General features: G+C 42.2%; 1 protein-coding gene across 1 annotated transcript in view; it reads left to right on the forward strand.

Moving 5' to 3' along the window:
• Window positions 1-474: 474 nt before the first annotated feature.
• Window positions 475-16,912, forward strand: part of LOC311329213 (NLR family CARD domain-containing protein 3-like) — a gene marked incomplete at both ends in the record, with an annotated part of 51,692 nt that continues 35,254 nt past the window's right edge. The window contains 3 exons of the mRNA XM_084463088.1: window positions 475-700; window positions 2,157-3,972; window positions 5,268-5,435. Coding sequence (XP_084319214.1) covers window positions 475-700; window positions 2,157-3,972; window positions 5,268-5,435 — 2,210 coding nt within the window. The remainder of the gene's footprint in view (window positions 701-2,156; window positions 3,973-5,267; window positions 5,436-16,912) is intronic.

The raw sequence follows: 16,912 nt of genomic DNA on the forward strand, positions 1-16,912 counted from the left end.
CCATCCCTAATCGTGATAATTTTGGTCACTATAACTGTGATATGAAAATTTCAAACCATCCCATCCCTATTGCTAATATAATATATATATTGTAATTTATATTGAATAGGAATTGAATTGAATTGGATATTTAACAAGTAGAAGTCCACTGTGATGGTATGCAAATAGGCTTTCTGATGTACCAGATGAAGATAGGCCTCATGAGACCACATAAGGCTATCTTGTGTTAAGAAGAATGCAGACCTCGGTCTACGGCTACCAAGTGTTAAAAACAATTCAAGATATAAACATTTATTGTATACAAATTACACAAAAAACATAACTGAAGTGAGTTAAACTGTTCTATGTTTATCAGTTGAATATGCCACATTCCTGCTTAGATCTATTATTCAGCAGCCCCAAAGATAGTTTATTTCATATTGACTTGATACCATTTCTGACTCTATTACAGAAGCTGGATTTGTAGATAGGCACATGGCAGCGCTCATCCAGAGGGTTACCACAGTGATGCCCATAGCAGATTACCTACTTCAGGAGAACATGATTAATGGGGAGTTGTACAGTGAAATTGAGGCCAACGGAACACACCAGGGACAGATGAGGTTGCTCTACGAGGCCTTAAGAGCAGGAGGGTCAAAGGTGAAGTCAGCCTTCTATAGGACTCTGCTGGACCAAGAACCTAATCTAGTCGCTGACTTGGGTAAGTTCCTCTCTAAACATTATACAGTAGAATGAAGAACCTAATGTTTATTTAGGTACATAGTGTAGAGATGGTCCTGTTACCAGAGTGCCTTTTGTAAATGCAAATCTAACAGCAGCTGGTGATTTGGTTCACAAGTAGGGCAAGGTCTTTTTTTTTAATGTTTACTTCATGATGACCCTCCCACTCCTTATGTCAGAGTGTTTGTGTGGTGTCTTGCCTGTGTTGTAGGTGGGCAGTAGTGGGAGGGTCACCGTGGTCTTCAGATTGCAGATTACAATATGCCTTGTACATTTTAATGATTGTGTATTGTAGGGAGTGAGGAGTAAAAAGAACAGCATTTCCTCATACATGAAATGGTTTCAACAGAACACAGTGCCAACTTAGACAGGCAGTAGAACAGCTGTATTCCATCCTGTTCCATAACCCTCCACTGTATATCAGCTGTGTGCTTCTCTATGGGATGTTTCTACAGGGAGCACCAGCATCCTTTCAGGGAGGAATCAGGCAGTAGGAACTAGGTCCAGAATTACTTAGCTGCTATCTTAAAAATGTGTCTGCATCAACATAATTAATGTAACCTTGTGATTCTCAACTCAATAATGACTAATTTATATAAAATAGAACATGCAATTCAATGTACTGTACCATAGCACTGTTATACCCAAGTATAACATTTTAAACTCATACATTGCTCACACTCAAAAGTTGCATAATACATAATCAAATTGCATGTTCCAATGCAAATAGTAAAGGCTATATACTACACACTGCAATCCAACACATAATCAAAATGACATTTCTTTGCTACGATCATATTTTATTCACATGCAGGGAAGATTCCATTTAAATTGCCTGTTTACACTCAAATGTCAAGGAGAAACATGGTTATTTGAATATATTCAAATGTGAATGTGAAAGATAGAAAAATACACTAAACATGTTTTCTTTGTCTCACTTTGCCCAGGTCCAGTATCTAGTAGTGATCCGCAACCAACCTCATTCCAACCCTCAGCAGGACAACCAGGCCCACCAACCACAGGTAATCCACCATAACCATCACTCACCACTCCACAGAATGTAGAACATGAGAGATTACACAGTGAAGTCCTCCACCCCTCCTGTCCTCCCAGAGGATGGTAAATAATCTGACTTTCATACATGAGAGAGTAGAGATTGATGAAAAGACAGAACATGATTATTTCTAAGAATGTTTGTTTTGTATACAGGTAAAAATACTATGACTATGAGTTTTAACTTTGTCTTGAAGGTAGAGCCTGAACCAGATTTAACATTTCTTAATTCATAACATTATTTATCAATAAATGATTTGTTCTTACAGTATGAAAGAGTTACATGTTAATGTCCTTTCATAATGTCAAAGACAATTGGATTCTAATGATTCCCTTGAGCTTGATTAAACAATTTAGTTATCATGAATTGTTACGTCCATCAGGTGAATATGAATACAACAGCAAACATCGATCACGACTCAAATCAAAGTATCAGAATATATTCGAAGGGATGACACAACATGGCAAGAAAACCCTTCTGAACAAGATCTACACAGAGCTCTACCTCACAGAGGCTGGGAGGGGAGACGTGAATAAAGAACATGAGGTGAGACAGATTGAGACAGCAGCCAGGAAATCAGCAAGACCAGAGGAGCCAATCAAATGCAATGACATCTTTCGACATGCATCGGCAGAAGACATCAGAACTGTGTTGACAAAGGGAATAGCTGGCATTGGCAAAACAGTCTCTGTGTGGAAGTTCATTCTAGACTGGGCTGAAGGAAAGGCTAATGGAGACATCGACTTCATTTTCGAACTCCCGTTTCGGAAACTGAATTTGTTGGACCAGGAGAAGCTCAACTTGATCAATGTAGTTCATAAATGCTGCAATGAAATTGAGGAGAAAATGATTCAGAAGATTCTGACAAACGAGCCAAAACCTGCCAAGGGAGAATTCAGAGTTTTGTTTGTCTTGGATGGTCTTGATGAGTTCCGGATGAACCTGAACTACCAGAAGTACAAGGAGTGTACAGATGTCACAGAGTCAACCTCAATAGATGTGCTGCTCACAAACCTCATCACCAAGAACCTGCTTCCCAATGCTCTGCTCTGGATAACCTCCCGACCTGTAGCTGCCAATAAGATCTCTGATGACTGCCTTGATTTGGTGACAGAGATACGAGGGTTCAATGATGAACAGAAGGTGCAGTACTTCAGGAACAGATGCGATGATCAAGCCAGCAGAATCATCGAACACATCAAGGCATCAAGGAGCCTCTTCATCATGTGCCATGTTCCAATATGTTGTTGGATCATTGCATCAGTTCTTGAGGAGATAAGTGGAGATGTGATGCCCATTACTCTGACTCAAATGTACACCCAGTTCCTGGTTGTGCAACTGACGAAGAAGAATGTGAAGTATCATGAGAAAGAAGTGACAGATCCAGCCTGGGATACAGAGAATATTAAGATGGTCGAATCGCTGGGAAAACTGGCCTTTCAACAGCTTGAAAAAGGCAACCTGATTTTCTATGAGAAAGACCTGGAAGAGTGTGACATTGATGTCAGAGGAGCCGCTAACTGGTCAGGAGTGTGCACTGAAATGTTCTCAAAGATTGAAGGGTTGTATGAGAAAAAGGTGTACTGCTTTGTCCACCTGACCATCCAGGAGCTTTTTGCTGCTCTGCATGTGTTTCTGTCATTCAACAATGACAATGAAGATCTAATGGCAAAACCATTAGCCTTTAGCCTGCCCTCAATCAAGAGAAAAATGGAGAGCGTTTTCAAATCTCATCCCGTCATCACATTCTACAAGAATGCTGTGGACAAGGCCTTAGAGAGTGAGAGCGGACACCTGGACCTGTTCCTCCGCTTCCTCCTGGGCCTCTCACTGGAGTCCAATCAGACCCGCTTAGGAGGCCTACTGAAACAGACAAGAAGCAGCCCACAGAGCAATGAGGAAACAATCCGGTACATCAAGAACAAGATCAGGGAGAACCACTCTCCAGAGAGATGCATCAATCTGTTCCACTGTCTGAATGAACTGAATGACCATTCGCTCGTGAAGGAGATCCAACAGTACCTGAGCTCAGAAAGGCTCTCCAGGAAAGACCTCTCACCGGCACATTGGTCAGCTCTGGCTTTTGTGTTGCTGACCTCAAACGAAGTGTTAGATGTGTTTGACCTGAAGAAATACTATAGATCAGAGGAAGGTCTTCTGAGGCTGCTGCCAGTGGTTAAAACCACCAGATGTGCTCTGTAAGTACATTTTGTTTTTCGAAGCAAAATATTCACTCTTTCCGCCATTTCTAAAACTCAATTCTCAATACTAGATTCTAATCCATAGTGCTATACAAAACATGTGCTGCCAAAGAGTGTAGAGTGGGTTTGGTAGCACACATTTTCCATGATTGTGAATGTTTTGCATTCCTAAACCTCAGTCTGGACATTTTCTACATTTTGTAGCAGTGTGCAAGCATCTTCTATACAGTAGGACTCCAATTATCCGAACCCAACGGGACCGAAGGTCGTTTGTATCTCTGAAATGTCCGGATGACTGAAACTTATGTTCAAATGCACCAAATTCAATAAGTGGTATACTTGTTCCATTTAGACTCATTATAGACCGATAAATAACCGTAATTACTTGTGAAAATGCATCAAAATTGCAATCAAATAGCCAACTAAACTCATATAGCCTAGCCTATAACAGACCTACAGTAGCCTTTAATAAAATAACTGAATTTCCAATTGAGTGCGTGCTTTGATCAAATACAGTACTTTATTCTCAAATGAGGCGTACGCTGCATCGATAGGCTACTGTATTCGTAGAACAAAATGGTATAGCCTAAAAACAACCCAACAGAACAATTAGAGCAAATTATAATCAAGAAATATATAAATGAAATGACAGACAAGTTGTCGTGTCTTAGGCTATTGTAGCCTAAAAGAAAGTCTCTAAAACAACCGATGTAGGCTAACGTGGCCTAGGCTGTAGGCTATTATTTAACAAATACAGTAGGTTTAGTAGGCTAATCTACATGCTCACAACACGTCTGTGTTCCTGAAGTCCATTAACTGGGAACGAAAAATGACTCGATGCTGTTTCAGGTTGCTGACGCGCTTTCTGGCTACCAAGGAATGCAGCTCTCGCTCAGCAGACTCGTTTGCGTTTTATGCTCGACATTAGAGTAACAAAGAAATGAAACGTGACAGTAGGCTACAGCCTACATACAGGTCTACATATAGTTCTGTTTTTATTCACAGTAGGATACAGTACTGTAATGAAAATCCCACCAGTAACCAGATAGCAGGCTAAAAAAATAAAATTTAAGCCTGTCCGTTAGACCGGGAGGTTCGGATCTCTGAAGTTCGGATGAGTGGGGTCCTACTGTATTTCATCTTATATGCATTTGGCTCAAACACCTAATGAAAGTACTTACTTTTTGGACTATTTGAGAAGACCGCAAACTATTTTCCTACTTTTAAGATTCCATTCTTCCATGATACGAAACCCATAAGCCACTGTCTTATTTTCTCCTGGTGTCATTTAGGCTGAATCAGTGCAATCTCTCACAACGATGCTGTGAAGCTCTGGCCTCAGTTCTCAACTCCTCTGATCTGAGAGAGCTGGACCTGAGTGCCAATGACCTGCAGGATTCAGGAGTGAAGCTTCTCTCTGCTGGACTGGGGAATCAACACTGTAAACTGGAGACACTAAGGTTTGTGTTCCTGTTCAACAACTCTTGTTTTTAGCCCTCAAAATGTATCATACACAGCTCACGTAACACAACAATGGTGCACTCCCCAAACAAATCTGAAGTCACGTTTATGGTGTGAAGAGGAGCATCGGCTACTGCACTCGTTTTTAGAATCATTTTGTGCAGTATGGTACAAAGCGCAGTAGGCGTGTGACGATACACTAATCTCACGATACAATTCACGATATTGGATTCATGATAACAATACTATACAATAATATAACAATATTTTAACAAAACTTGAATGACTGGAAAAATAGTATTTTATTTGAAAGACACCAACAATGCAAAACAATGCTGTTGTTTGCCATGTAGTTCCATTGTATTATGTTCAGTGTTGCCCCAGTTACCTTGCAAGAGTAATCTGATTACTGATTACAGATTACTCCTTTAAAAAGTAATTGCATTACTTTAGTGATTACTTGGTTTTAAAAGTAACTAAGTTAGATTACTAGTTACTTTATTAGTTACTTTTTATAGTTTGAGTTTGTGTCAACTAAGGACGACAAGAATATTAATGTTCGTTGTACACTCTGTGCTGGCAACGAAATACTGTCCAGTTGCAGTCAAATACTCCTTCTCCAAGTAGCAAGAAAAAGATGTTCTGTGAGGCAGCTCAGCATTGGTAGTAGCAGGGAACTTGTTTATTATGGCACAGAAAGATGGCGAGTCAACCGTGTTTATGGGCAGCATTTCCTCCACAACATACCGCCCGACCAACTTCTTAAATCCAGCCCCATTTACTGGTTTTGCACCGCCACCGAAGTCCAGCTTAGTTGTTTGGTCGGGGGACCTCCTGCAGTCGATGCCGAGGCTTCGCCCGCAGCTCTCTTGGCACCTGGCGGGACTTTTTCTATCAGCCTGACATTGCTGTGCTGCGTTTCCAAATGCTAATTTAGATTTGAGGTAGTGTTCTTGAAGCTGGACAGTATTTTCTTTCCAGCGCAGTGTAGAGCGAACATTAATGTTCTTATCATCCTTACTTGAGACAAACTCAAAATAATGGCTACAGTGGCGTCTGGTGGGTCCTAGAACCGGGGGGTGTGCTTTCAAAGCATGCCCTGATGGGAGGTTTCACGGCACCAGAAGGGCGCTGAGCATTGGCATTTTTATATGTAAAAACATACAGGAAAACTACAGTAGCCTAGGCTACTGATGTTTTTAACACATCAACAAAGGTCAATAATTTGAGAGCCAGCGAATAAGAGGGCAATATTTACGCCGAAACAACCAAGCTTTTAGGGACACACTAAATAAACTACAGAGCCATTATATGACAACAATGACCAAGCACCATGAAGAGGAATGACAGGACGATAAAATACACCCCCTTAGGGCACAGGACTCAATAGCCTGCTCCCCTACTTCACTAATCAGTGTTTAGGCTACTACTAGCTTACTAGGCTACTAGGCCTATTAGCCCACCGCTCCACGAAGCAAAGTTCATGCTCTCGAGTGCTGATTAAATCAAGGCAAAGCAAACGCAGTCATAACAACTGGCAATTAATCACAAAAGACCGACCTTATATCGTAACCAAAACTCGTTTAACCCACTTCATTTTGGAATCAACTTTCAACAATTAGGCCTACAAGATCTCAGTTTTCCATGTTCATTGATGCTGCCAGTAGCTGGATAGCTAAAGTGGGTAACGTGATTGACAGGTGATGTGAATGACGGGACAGTCATAACAAGTTTTGATTGCATAAACTGTCCCAATGTTAAAATGTCAATGGAAATTCCAATGTAAGCACTTCGAGAACTGGCTTACCCTACGTCCACTTTTAAGCATTTTGACAAATGACAGATTAGGTTACATATCAACTCATGGCGACATTTTTCGTGGTTTTGCATGTGTGGGATAGTTTGATTGGTTGATTTTTCACTTGATCTTGATTTCCGTAAGACAGAATCCTTTTACCTGGCCTACAATGTTAAGTGAATGACGAGCTAGTAAAACAGCTGTCAACGGACCGTAAGGTGGACTGTATTTTCATGAGGACTGTAGGGGACGATGGAGCACTACCAAAACGCTAAACACGGATGAAAATGAAGCGATATGGCAGAATACAAGATGCATTTAAGTCAAAAACAGTCTGAAAGTCGATTTTCGTGCCTTCTTTCATTGAAAGTTTTATTCGGATTTGTATGGCTAAGCCAGGCTTATAGGAGCAATCGCCACTGAATGGCTATATTTCCAACTATTGAACGCATATAATCCTTCACCTCGCTCCATGTTTGTCGGTTCTCTGGTTGTTTACTATTGTCTGAGAAACCGCATGCTGATGCACGTGAGTGTTTTCTGGAACCTTGTGCTGAAAACGTGACTTGTAACGTCACTCTCCGAGACAGAATAAAGCACAAAAAAACGATCTACTTTACTATCAGAAATTTCAACAAAAAAAAATACAGCATTCTACGTTATATGAGGTAGTAACGCAGTAACGCACAGTCACTTGGGGATAAGTAACTTTAATATGATTACTGGTTTGGAAATATTAACGCATTAGATTACTCGTTACTGAAAAAAGTAGTCAGATTAGAGTGACAGGCATCACTGATTGTGTTATATAACTGTTCTATTTCATAGACTATATACTTAAGGTGTGGTTTTGGGGTCAGTTGATGATCTACTTTCACAAGTCACATACTTCTTAATAATAATCATTAAGGAGTGGACACTGAAAACATGCAGAAGAGCATAGATAAACTAGCTTACTCAATGAAATTCCTATCATGCTTACAGATGTGTTATCACTTCCTGTCATACGTACAAATGTATGACACCTAGTGGCGTAACAGGGAAGTTAACTAGCATAATAAAACTATTAGAGAACACATTATATATGTTACGGTCAATGTGAGAAAACGGGGACTGTGAGCTTTTCCCGGTTATTGTGCACATTCCCCGACCTCGCGGGGAATGTAGGAGAAACATGTGCGTTTCTCACATCTCCCGGGTAATGTGCACATTCCCCGACCTTGCGGGAGATGTGAGAAATTGGTTAGTATTTCTCACATCTCCCGTACGGTCGGAGATTGTGCACATTAACCGGGAAATGCTTACAATTCCCGACCTTGCAGTAAATCTAGGAAAGCGCAACCGTATGCAAAACTTCTGCGCAGCCGGGTGGTGGGAGAGGGCTTATGTGACGCCTCAGATGGCGTGCACCATAAGAGGCACTCACGGTAGTTGGGCTAACGTTACTGGCGCACACCTGTGAGAGATTTTTCGTCTTTTCGTCTGTCTTTCGGCTAGCTAACGTGTAGGGTTCCTTTGGAGGTTCCCACCTTCCTGTTGTTGCAATGCTCCTTTTGCGTTTGTTAACTTGATCACCAGTGTAGGCCTATCCTCCTAATACTACTTACACTGTGTGCAGCATAGGCTATATTACTGTTCAAGGTAGACCACAGACTGTTATTAACTGTAGGGGAGGACCGGGACGAATGAAACACTTTTTGGTTTGATCAGATTTACACAGAAATTAATAAAGATGGAGATTACATTTTTTGATGACAAACAACTTGTACATGTCCTTTACTAACCTATTAGTTGTAAGTTTCGTTCTGTGGTGTAACAGTTCAATTCAAGACGGCCGAGAACAGAAGATGTGCATTGTTTCTCTTGTCCCTGCCGTGCGGGGCGAGTGAAACAGATGAGTGGGACGAGTGAAACAGTGAGATTGTTTTGCTTATTGTGTTGCGTAGCCTCGCGGCTTGTAGGCTAATCATCTAAACTTTCAACACATGTATAATTAGACCCAATTTAATGTTTCTATTAATGCAATTGATGCTATGTATTCGAAAACCATGGGCAAAATGTCAAGCGCCTCTCGTTCTAAGCGCACGAGCCCTCTCCCACCACCCGGCTGCGCAGAAGTTTTGCATACGGTTGGACTTTGCTAGATTTACCGCAAGGTCGGGAATTGTAAGCATTTCCCGGTTAATGTGCACAATCCCCGACCTTGCGGGAGATGTGAGAAATACTAACGAATTTCTCACATCTCCCGCAAGGTCGGGGAATGTGCACATTACCCGGGAGATGTGAGAAACGCACATGTTTCTCCTACATTCCCCGCGAGGTTGGGGAATGTGCGCAATAACCGTGAAAAGCTCACATTCCCCGTTTTCTCACATTGACCGTAACATATACACTGTAATGGAAATAAATTGTGACAGCGGCTGGTGATTTGGTCCGCAACTCGGCAAACCCCGAAATGCGCTAGGGGGCAAAATAAATCAAAAAACGTTTTTTTTCGTTTTTTTTTTTTTTTTGTATTACCAAAGTTGAAGTTGTGAAGAACCCACTTACTATAACAGACAACAGTTTTAGGTTCACGAAATACGTATAATTAGTCTGCAAACTAAGATCGTTTTTAGCTGATTTCGAGTCGGGTTTGGGGGCGGGCAGATCGATTAGCATGATTTGGTTTCATTGGCTGTTGCTTCCGGGTTCTCCGCCCCCCACCCTTCACCAACACGCCGGCTTTGTTTACATTCAGTCCCAAGTTAAACCATGGATGCTTAAGCTTTTGCTAAAGAGAAGACGGGGATGGCATCCAGGACACAAGAGTTTTAAGAGCAGCTAAAACTCGTGCAGTGCAGGACTCGTTCGTACACGGAGTTTTATTCTTGATGACCTGTGATACAGAGATGACTGTATCAGCAAAGCAAGTTGCTACCAAGCGCAGAGTTGCGTCAAACGACGTACCAGATTCACACCACTGCCAAGCATTCTGCTTTGCTTTGGGGTAAGCTGATCTTTATACTATCTGTGCTGTTTACATTACATTAACGTTAGTCGTTTAGCAGAAGCTCCTTTCTAAACAAGTGACTAAGTCTAGCTAGCATAACAAAGGCACTAGCACTAACTAACAAAGGCTAGCTAGCTAACGTTAGCTAACATGCTAGTTAGCTGAGCTAGACCTTTGTTCCTAAACTAGCCAGCTAGTCTATTTAATCAACACATTCTGGTACTATTTTATCTATATGGAGTGCCAGTACTGTGGGCAATAGTTTAATGTACTTTCTTCCTTCTATTCTATTGCAGTTTTGATGCTGAGAGACCTGGCATGGTTGTGGCCAGAGAACACTGTGATGCACCGGCAGTCGAGTTTCAGCTGCTGCGCAAGCCTGATGTCCTGCCCCCCAGAGAAGGTCTTCTTGTGCAAGCCCCACCCGGACTGGACATGGCCAGACAGACGTATCTCTTTGACAAGATCAGAGAGTTCTGTTCTGATGAGGGACGAGACGTCACATGTCCCCCGCCAAACTCCACAGCAGCTCAGAACAAGACTGTCCGCTGGTAGATTCACTGCAGATCATCAGGACGGACAGCACTGCAGGAGAAAGGCCACAGCCTTTTCCTGTTTGTATACTGAAGCGTTGCTTGTTCTCTTGCACAGACTTGCCCACACCTGCACAGACTGCATTGTCAGACTATTGAATACTGAGCCGAGTACTGTTGTTATTACCTTGAGTATTGAGCTGGGGACTGTTATTACTTTGTTGTACACTTGATCACAATGAACACTATGCACCTTGTCTATAAAACAGACAACTGACTGTACACTTTAACACTTAGACTGTTGCCTTTTTTTGTACACTTTACTACTTATGCTTGTACACTTTACTACTTATGCTTGTACTTTATATCATGTATGTGACAATAAAGAACGTTAAATTTGAACTTCATCTTATATTGTGTTGTGAATGCAGTTAAGAACAAGATTAATACTGACTCAAAGAGTGTGGGGTCATCAGTGAGAGAGCACCCCACTTGGCAGCCACTCTCAGGTAATACCCCAAGTTGACAGCCACTCTGACAGATAATGACAGATTGTCCAGTGGGGGAGTTGCTGGGGGTGCGGTTACCAGGCTATTGTTCACGCCCATTACCTGGCAGTCAGAGGTGTGAAAATGTTGGAGAACTTTGGAGGAGGAATTCTCAGCTAAGTTGATTTGGCAGTACTAGCATTCAAATAAGCATATCTTCTTCAACTATGTTCAGATTTCAATGTATGAGACCTCATTTGAAAGCTTACAATCTGCACTTACATAATCTGTTAAAAACTGAAAAATGACCTTTGCCTAGTTGAGGACCAAATTACCAGCGGCGGTCACAATTTGATCGAGCTATCAAATATAAAAAAGGATTTGCCAAGGTTCGCTCAAAAAAGGTTCAGTCTGATTTATTAAGAAAACAATACGATTGCAAAAGGACTTCCAGATAAATCACAGAGTGGTTCATCCGACAGAAGTGAAACAGTCTGGTGTTGCGCAGTCTTATATTCAAGCAATATACGGATATGACGCTTCCAGAGATCGGATTGGCTAACCCATCTCTACACATCATAATAAATGGCGGACATCATCAACAATGCTCGAGAGTTCAGACACGTGATATTAGAAAGTGCGGTACATCTTGAATAGGTTTATTGTAGGGACAATACAACAATGGAATGTCACTCTAGGCCAGACTGAAAGTCTGGGGTATGTCGACCTCCTGGAGATGTCAACCTGTTATAAATGAGGTTAGCACAGCCAGCGGTTTTGCATGTGAAAGGTTGAAGGAGGTAGAGTGAAACTGTGAAACAAAGGACAAGGCTGAGGAATAACAATTTCTATGACAATTCCCCGGTTTTTGCCTTACCAGGCACATAAAAATACAGATATAACATCAAGTATAAAATAAACACAAAAAACAATTCCAAACACAAATTTGTAAACACTCAACTCAATGCTACACATGTGGAGAGGAAGTAATCTCTTTTCTCCACTAGGTGGAGCACAATAAAAAGGCCTGAAAATGTGATCCTTAACATTTAACAAAATGAGATTATCTTCTCTCCACATGCAACCATGCACCAAAAATCCTTGCTTCAAAATTTGACGGAAACAAGGTAAAAAGATGGCATGATTACTAGTCTAAAAACTGTCAAAATTCTGAAAAGGGGAAAAAGCTCTTGTTCAAATAGAGGAAAACCCCAATAGAATTAAACTTTCAAAACCATTTATCAGCTCATGTTTCAAAACATTATAAACATGAACAAATACCATACATTTCTTCAAGATAATTTTCAAAGTGGTCATTCACATCTGTTGTGGACAATAGAATGTCATTGGGAAAAACAAGGCAACTCCTCTTCTGGATCGCAGCTTCAATGTCTCATTGTTTGAATGTTCGATTGTTGGTTGAGCTTCTCCACATTGCCATAACAGCAGTCATGAGAAGGAAGTGACAGGCAAGGTCACTCCTCATCCAATCGCTCCTGCTCAGAGGAAAAGACAATGTGGTGGCCCATTGCTTTGGCCCTTGTGATCGCTGGTTCGGTTGCATCTTCTTCAGCCTCCTGGTGATTGTGATCCCTTGGTGGACCGTCTTCTGCTCCTTGGACCCGCCGACAATGGCTCGCATGGACCCACGAAGTCCTCTCAGCTACTTTGACAGCTGTCTGCATGGCAAGTAGAATCTGGTATGGCCCGAGCCATCTGGGCGAGTTCCAGCTCTTCCGTCTGAGGTCGCGGATCAGGACTCAATCTCAAGGCTTAAGATGAGGGAATCTCTCTCTCATGTCAGGAATGGTTATCAGCACTCTGTTGAAAATATCTTTAGAACATTATTAAGTGCAAGCCAATATTTTATCATATCCTCTTCATATGGCATGAGACTGATCCTGCTTTGGGGAAACGGTGTTAGTCATTTTCATAGGTCGCCCAGTAATCATCTGGAGCCCGTCCTGTGCTCTGGTCCGTGTGCTAATTTCAAAACATAATGAAAGCATGAATGAGGCAGTATAAGTTATGTTGATCATGAAATGAGCACTCTTTCTTCCAGTTCCTTTTTCCAGGAGTTGAAACAGATGCCTGCAAGTCAGAAATATTTGTTAGAGAGAAATGGAGGAGTCCTGTCCGGGTCTGTGGATGAAACAGAGCATAGACAACACAGAAGGAAGCAGAGGCAGCCGCAGCTTCTTCAGCTAGGTCAGCAGTCGAGTTGCCTATGGAGACAGGATCAGAGCTTTTAATATGAGTTTAGCATTTGCACACTGCTAGGCTAGAAGGCAAAAACATAGAGCACATTATGCAATAGGTTTACCCAGTTGACATGAGAAATCCACTGTTTTGCCATAGGGAGCCAAAGTCTTGCAGTCAGAGGGAATAATTCAGCTGCTTGCGCTGAAAGGTTATTGTTAATTCTAAAACTCCATCTACTGTTATGACTGCATATGCAACAAGTGGTTGGCCTGTGTCTAATCGGTGAATTGGTGTTGGAGGTCAGCATCATATAACACAACTTTAATTGGCAGTCATTCTCTCAGAGTACTCAATACTTGCGGCTCCAACAGGTTTGGCATATTCATCCATCAGTCCAGGAATGACAGTTGTCTGGAAAAAAATACACACTCAGAACCGATGAATGTGCACCTGAAAGCTATAAACATGAGATCTTTAACATAAACATTCAAAAACAAATACATTTGGGTTGTTAGGCGGTGCTGTATTCAGATTAGGACATTGACAAACATCATCGATTCTCCCACTGTCATGCTCAAACCTGACGTCCTCAGCTGCATCTGTCTTGTCCTGTGTATCACCTAAAAATGGGCCTATCTTGACTAGTTAAAATCTCCCTTGTGGGTTGTTCAAAGAAACTCCAGCAGGTGGCGCTGAACCCCAAGTCTGGGAATTCTCCCTTTCTTTCAGCTTGCGGTAACTGTGACAGTCTTTAATCCAGTGATCTGGTTCACCACAATGAAAACGTGTCATCATTTCTGTGTCCCTCATTCCTTTTCAGTTTGTGAAGTACTTATTACCAAGTTTTCTATTGCTTCTATTTTGCCCCTTTGGTCGTTGTTGGCTCCACTCCACGCCTTCGTCTTGATTTTCCAGCTGTCTCAACTGAGCAGCTTGTAATTTGGCTGCACCTATCTTAATTTCCTTCAAATCCCTCTGTTCAATGTGATCATGAAGACGCTCCGCATAGCGGAAATGGTCAACAACTTCCTCGAGAGGAGTAGACTCCAAGGTGTGGCACGTGAACCTAACTATGTCGGATGAAGAGGAGAGAGAGTTATTCATCAACTGTTGTTTCAAAATCTTATAATCGGCATTCGCTGTGTCCATGCCACTGTGTGCGGCGAAGGCTGACTCTAACCGTTCCCAAAAACTCTCGAACTGTTCATCGGATTTCTGTTTGCAATATGTAATACGGTCCCAGTCCATTTTCTTAGGGAAGCGGGTTTTGATTCTGTTCAACAGTGCAGCGTTTTGGCCAGCAAAATTGGCATGAGAAAAAGGCAACGTTGTATCAAACGCGTCTTTCACATCCACCCATTTTAACCCAAGTACTTGTCGCATGATCATGCCGATTTCCTCCGCGTGAGGCTCATACATTCGAACTAAGCTTTCAAAAAGATTCTCGAACTAGTCAATGTCTTTGGTCGGATCGGGCAAGGTTTTAGCTACATCACGCAGTTAATCAGAATGCCACGGTCTATAAACTCTAATCTCGGGAGTCCAGGCCTCGTAGCCAGCTGCATCATCTTCTTGAGAAGGGCGAGGAATAGGATTTGGGCAGCGTACCATTGGGGCTTGAATTTGCAGCCCCTCCAAACTATCACTAGCCATTTGCAGTTGTTCCAAATTAAACTTAGCCACAGAAATAGTTCTAGCCAATTCTTCCTTCCAGAGCGTTTCTTGTTTAGTGTACTGTCTCATAGAACACACAATATTGTGGAGAGGAGAGGTGTGTGGACATGGAAGTAAAGGTCGGTCAGGTGAAAAAGGCGTGCTTAATTCGTATTGCGGAGGCGCCTGCAGGGGCAAAGAAGAAGGATCGGTTGGCGCAGAGGCAATAATGGAATGGGGCACAGCAGAGAGAGAAGGAATTTGAGGGTGTATAGTGGCGGGAGGTGAGGGGCCAACAGCAGCAGCAGAAGGAGGAGGAACAATAGCTTGGCCAGGTGGTGTGAGTACTGGGCAACGAGTCGAGGGGGAGTGATTCTGCGGGGGAAGTGGCAGACACAGTCTGCTGAACAGCCTCCTTATCTTTCCTTTCTGACCTCAAAAACCCTTCCCGTGCTACTTTCTCCCAAATCTTAAAAGCAGTCCAATCTATAGCATTACCAGGTTTCTTCCCTGCTATATCCTAGCTACATTCGTTGGGGTTACGCCCTGTGCTAACAATGGAACAGCGAACCAAAAACTCAAGAGTTATCACAGAAGTACTCTAACTCCTTAACTTCAGTTGGCAAGCAATACATCCACCATGTAAATGAATCACCCGTCCGAAATTACACCTCTTTGGGGTTGAACCCACACGACCGGTCAACAGGTTTCACCCTGTGCTAACAATGGAACTAACCATCTAACCATCCACCCCGAGGGGGTAATGAATTACGAGACCAAAAATTACACCTCTTCTGAGCTGAACCAGGCATGCGAAGCAAGGACGAAGTTAGAAAACAATGCAATATCACCAAACCTAAACTGCCACTGTTATGTGAAAAACCACAAGCCCTCGCTCTATGTAAGCACAACTAGCGATTCATAAAGACAGATTGATGAAAACAACCGTTTCACGGCAGAAAATAGATTTTTTAGAAGCTGCATTCTCAGTGCCCCGTCCGCCACCATTACATGGATATACTTGGCTCGCGCTGGATTTTAAATTTCTTCTACAGGCCTCCGAATTACACCAAAGTTATCTCGGTGAGTCAAACGTCTTATAATATGCCGTAAATAAGGTCCAGGTTGTCAAAAACTAGCATTCTCCTTTAAAAACAACACCTTCAATCGCCACACAAAAACCCTGGGTTTTTTAGCAAACAACCCAGACCGAATACAACATGAACCGAAAACAAGGCAAATAGCACTCTAACCCTAACCCTCTAAAAATCCAACTAGGATCTGTTCAAAACGTACCTGTGAGTTCAGGAAGCCAGTGGAAGAACGGGGGAAATAATCTCATTGTGCGCTCTGGCGCAAGAGAGAAGATTGGTTTTCCAAAAACCCACTAAGGATCCAGCACACCTGCCGACCCATTCATCCACTCGAACCGGAAACGGCACAGGCAGTTCTCCCTCTCACAGTCCCGTCGCCAATTGTAATGGAAATACATTTGATCTAGCTATCAAATATAAAAAAGGATTTGCCAAGGTTCGCTCAAAAAGGTTGTCTGATTTATTAAGAAAACAATACGATTGCAAAAGGACTTCCAGATAAATCACAGAGTGGTTCATCACACAGAAGTAAAACAGTCTGGTGTTGCGCGGTCTTATATTCAAGCAATACACGGATATGACGCTTCCAGAGATCGGATGGCTAACCCATCTCTACACATCATAATAAATGGCGGACATCATCAACAATGGTCGAGAGTTCAGACATGTGATATTAGAGAGGGTGGTACATCTTGAATAAGTTTCTTGTAGGGACA

The sequence above is a fragment of the Borostomias antarcticus genome (genome assembly GCF_949987555.1).
Source record: "Borostomias antarcticus genome assembly, contig: scaffold_160, whole genome shotgun sequence".
In the NCBI taxonomy this organism is placed as follows: Eukaryota; Metazoa; Chordata; class Actinopteri; order Stomiiformes; family Stomiidae; genus Borostomias; species Borostomias antarcticus.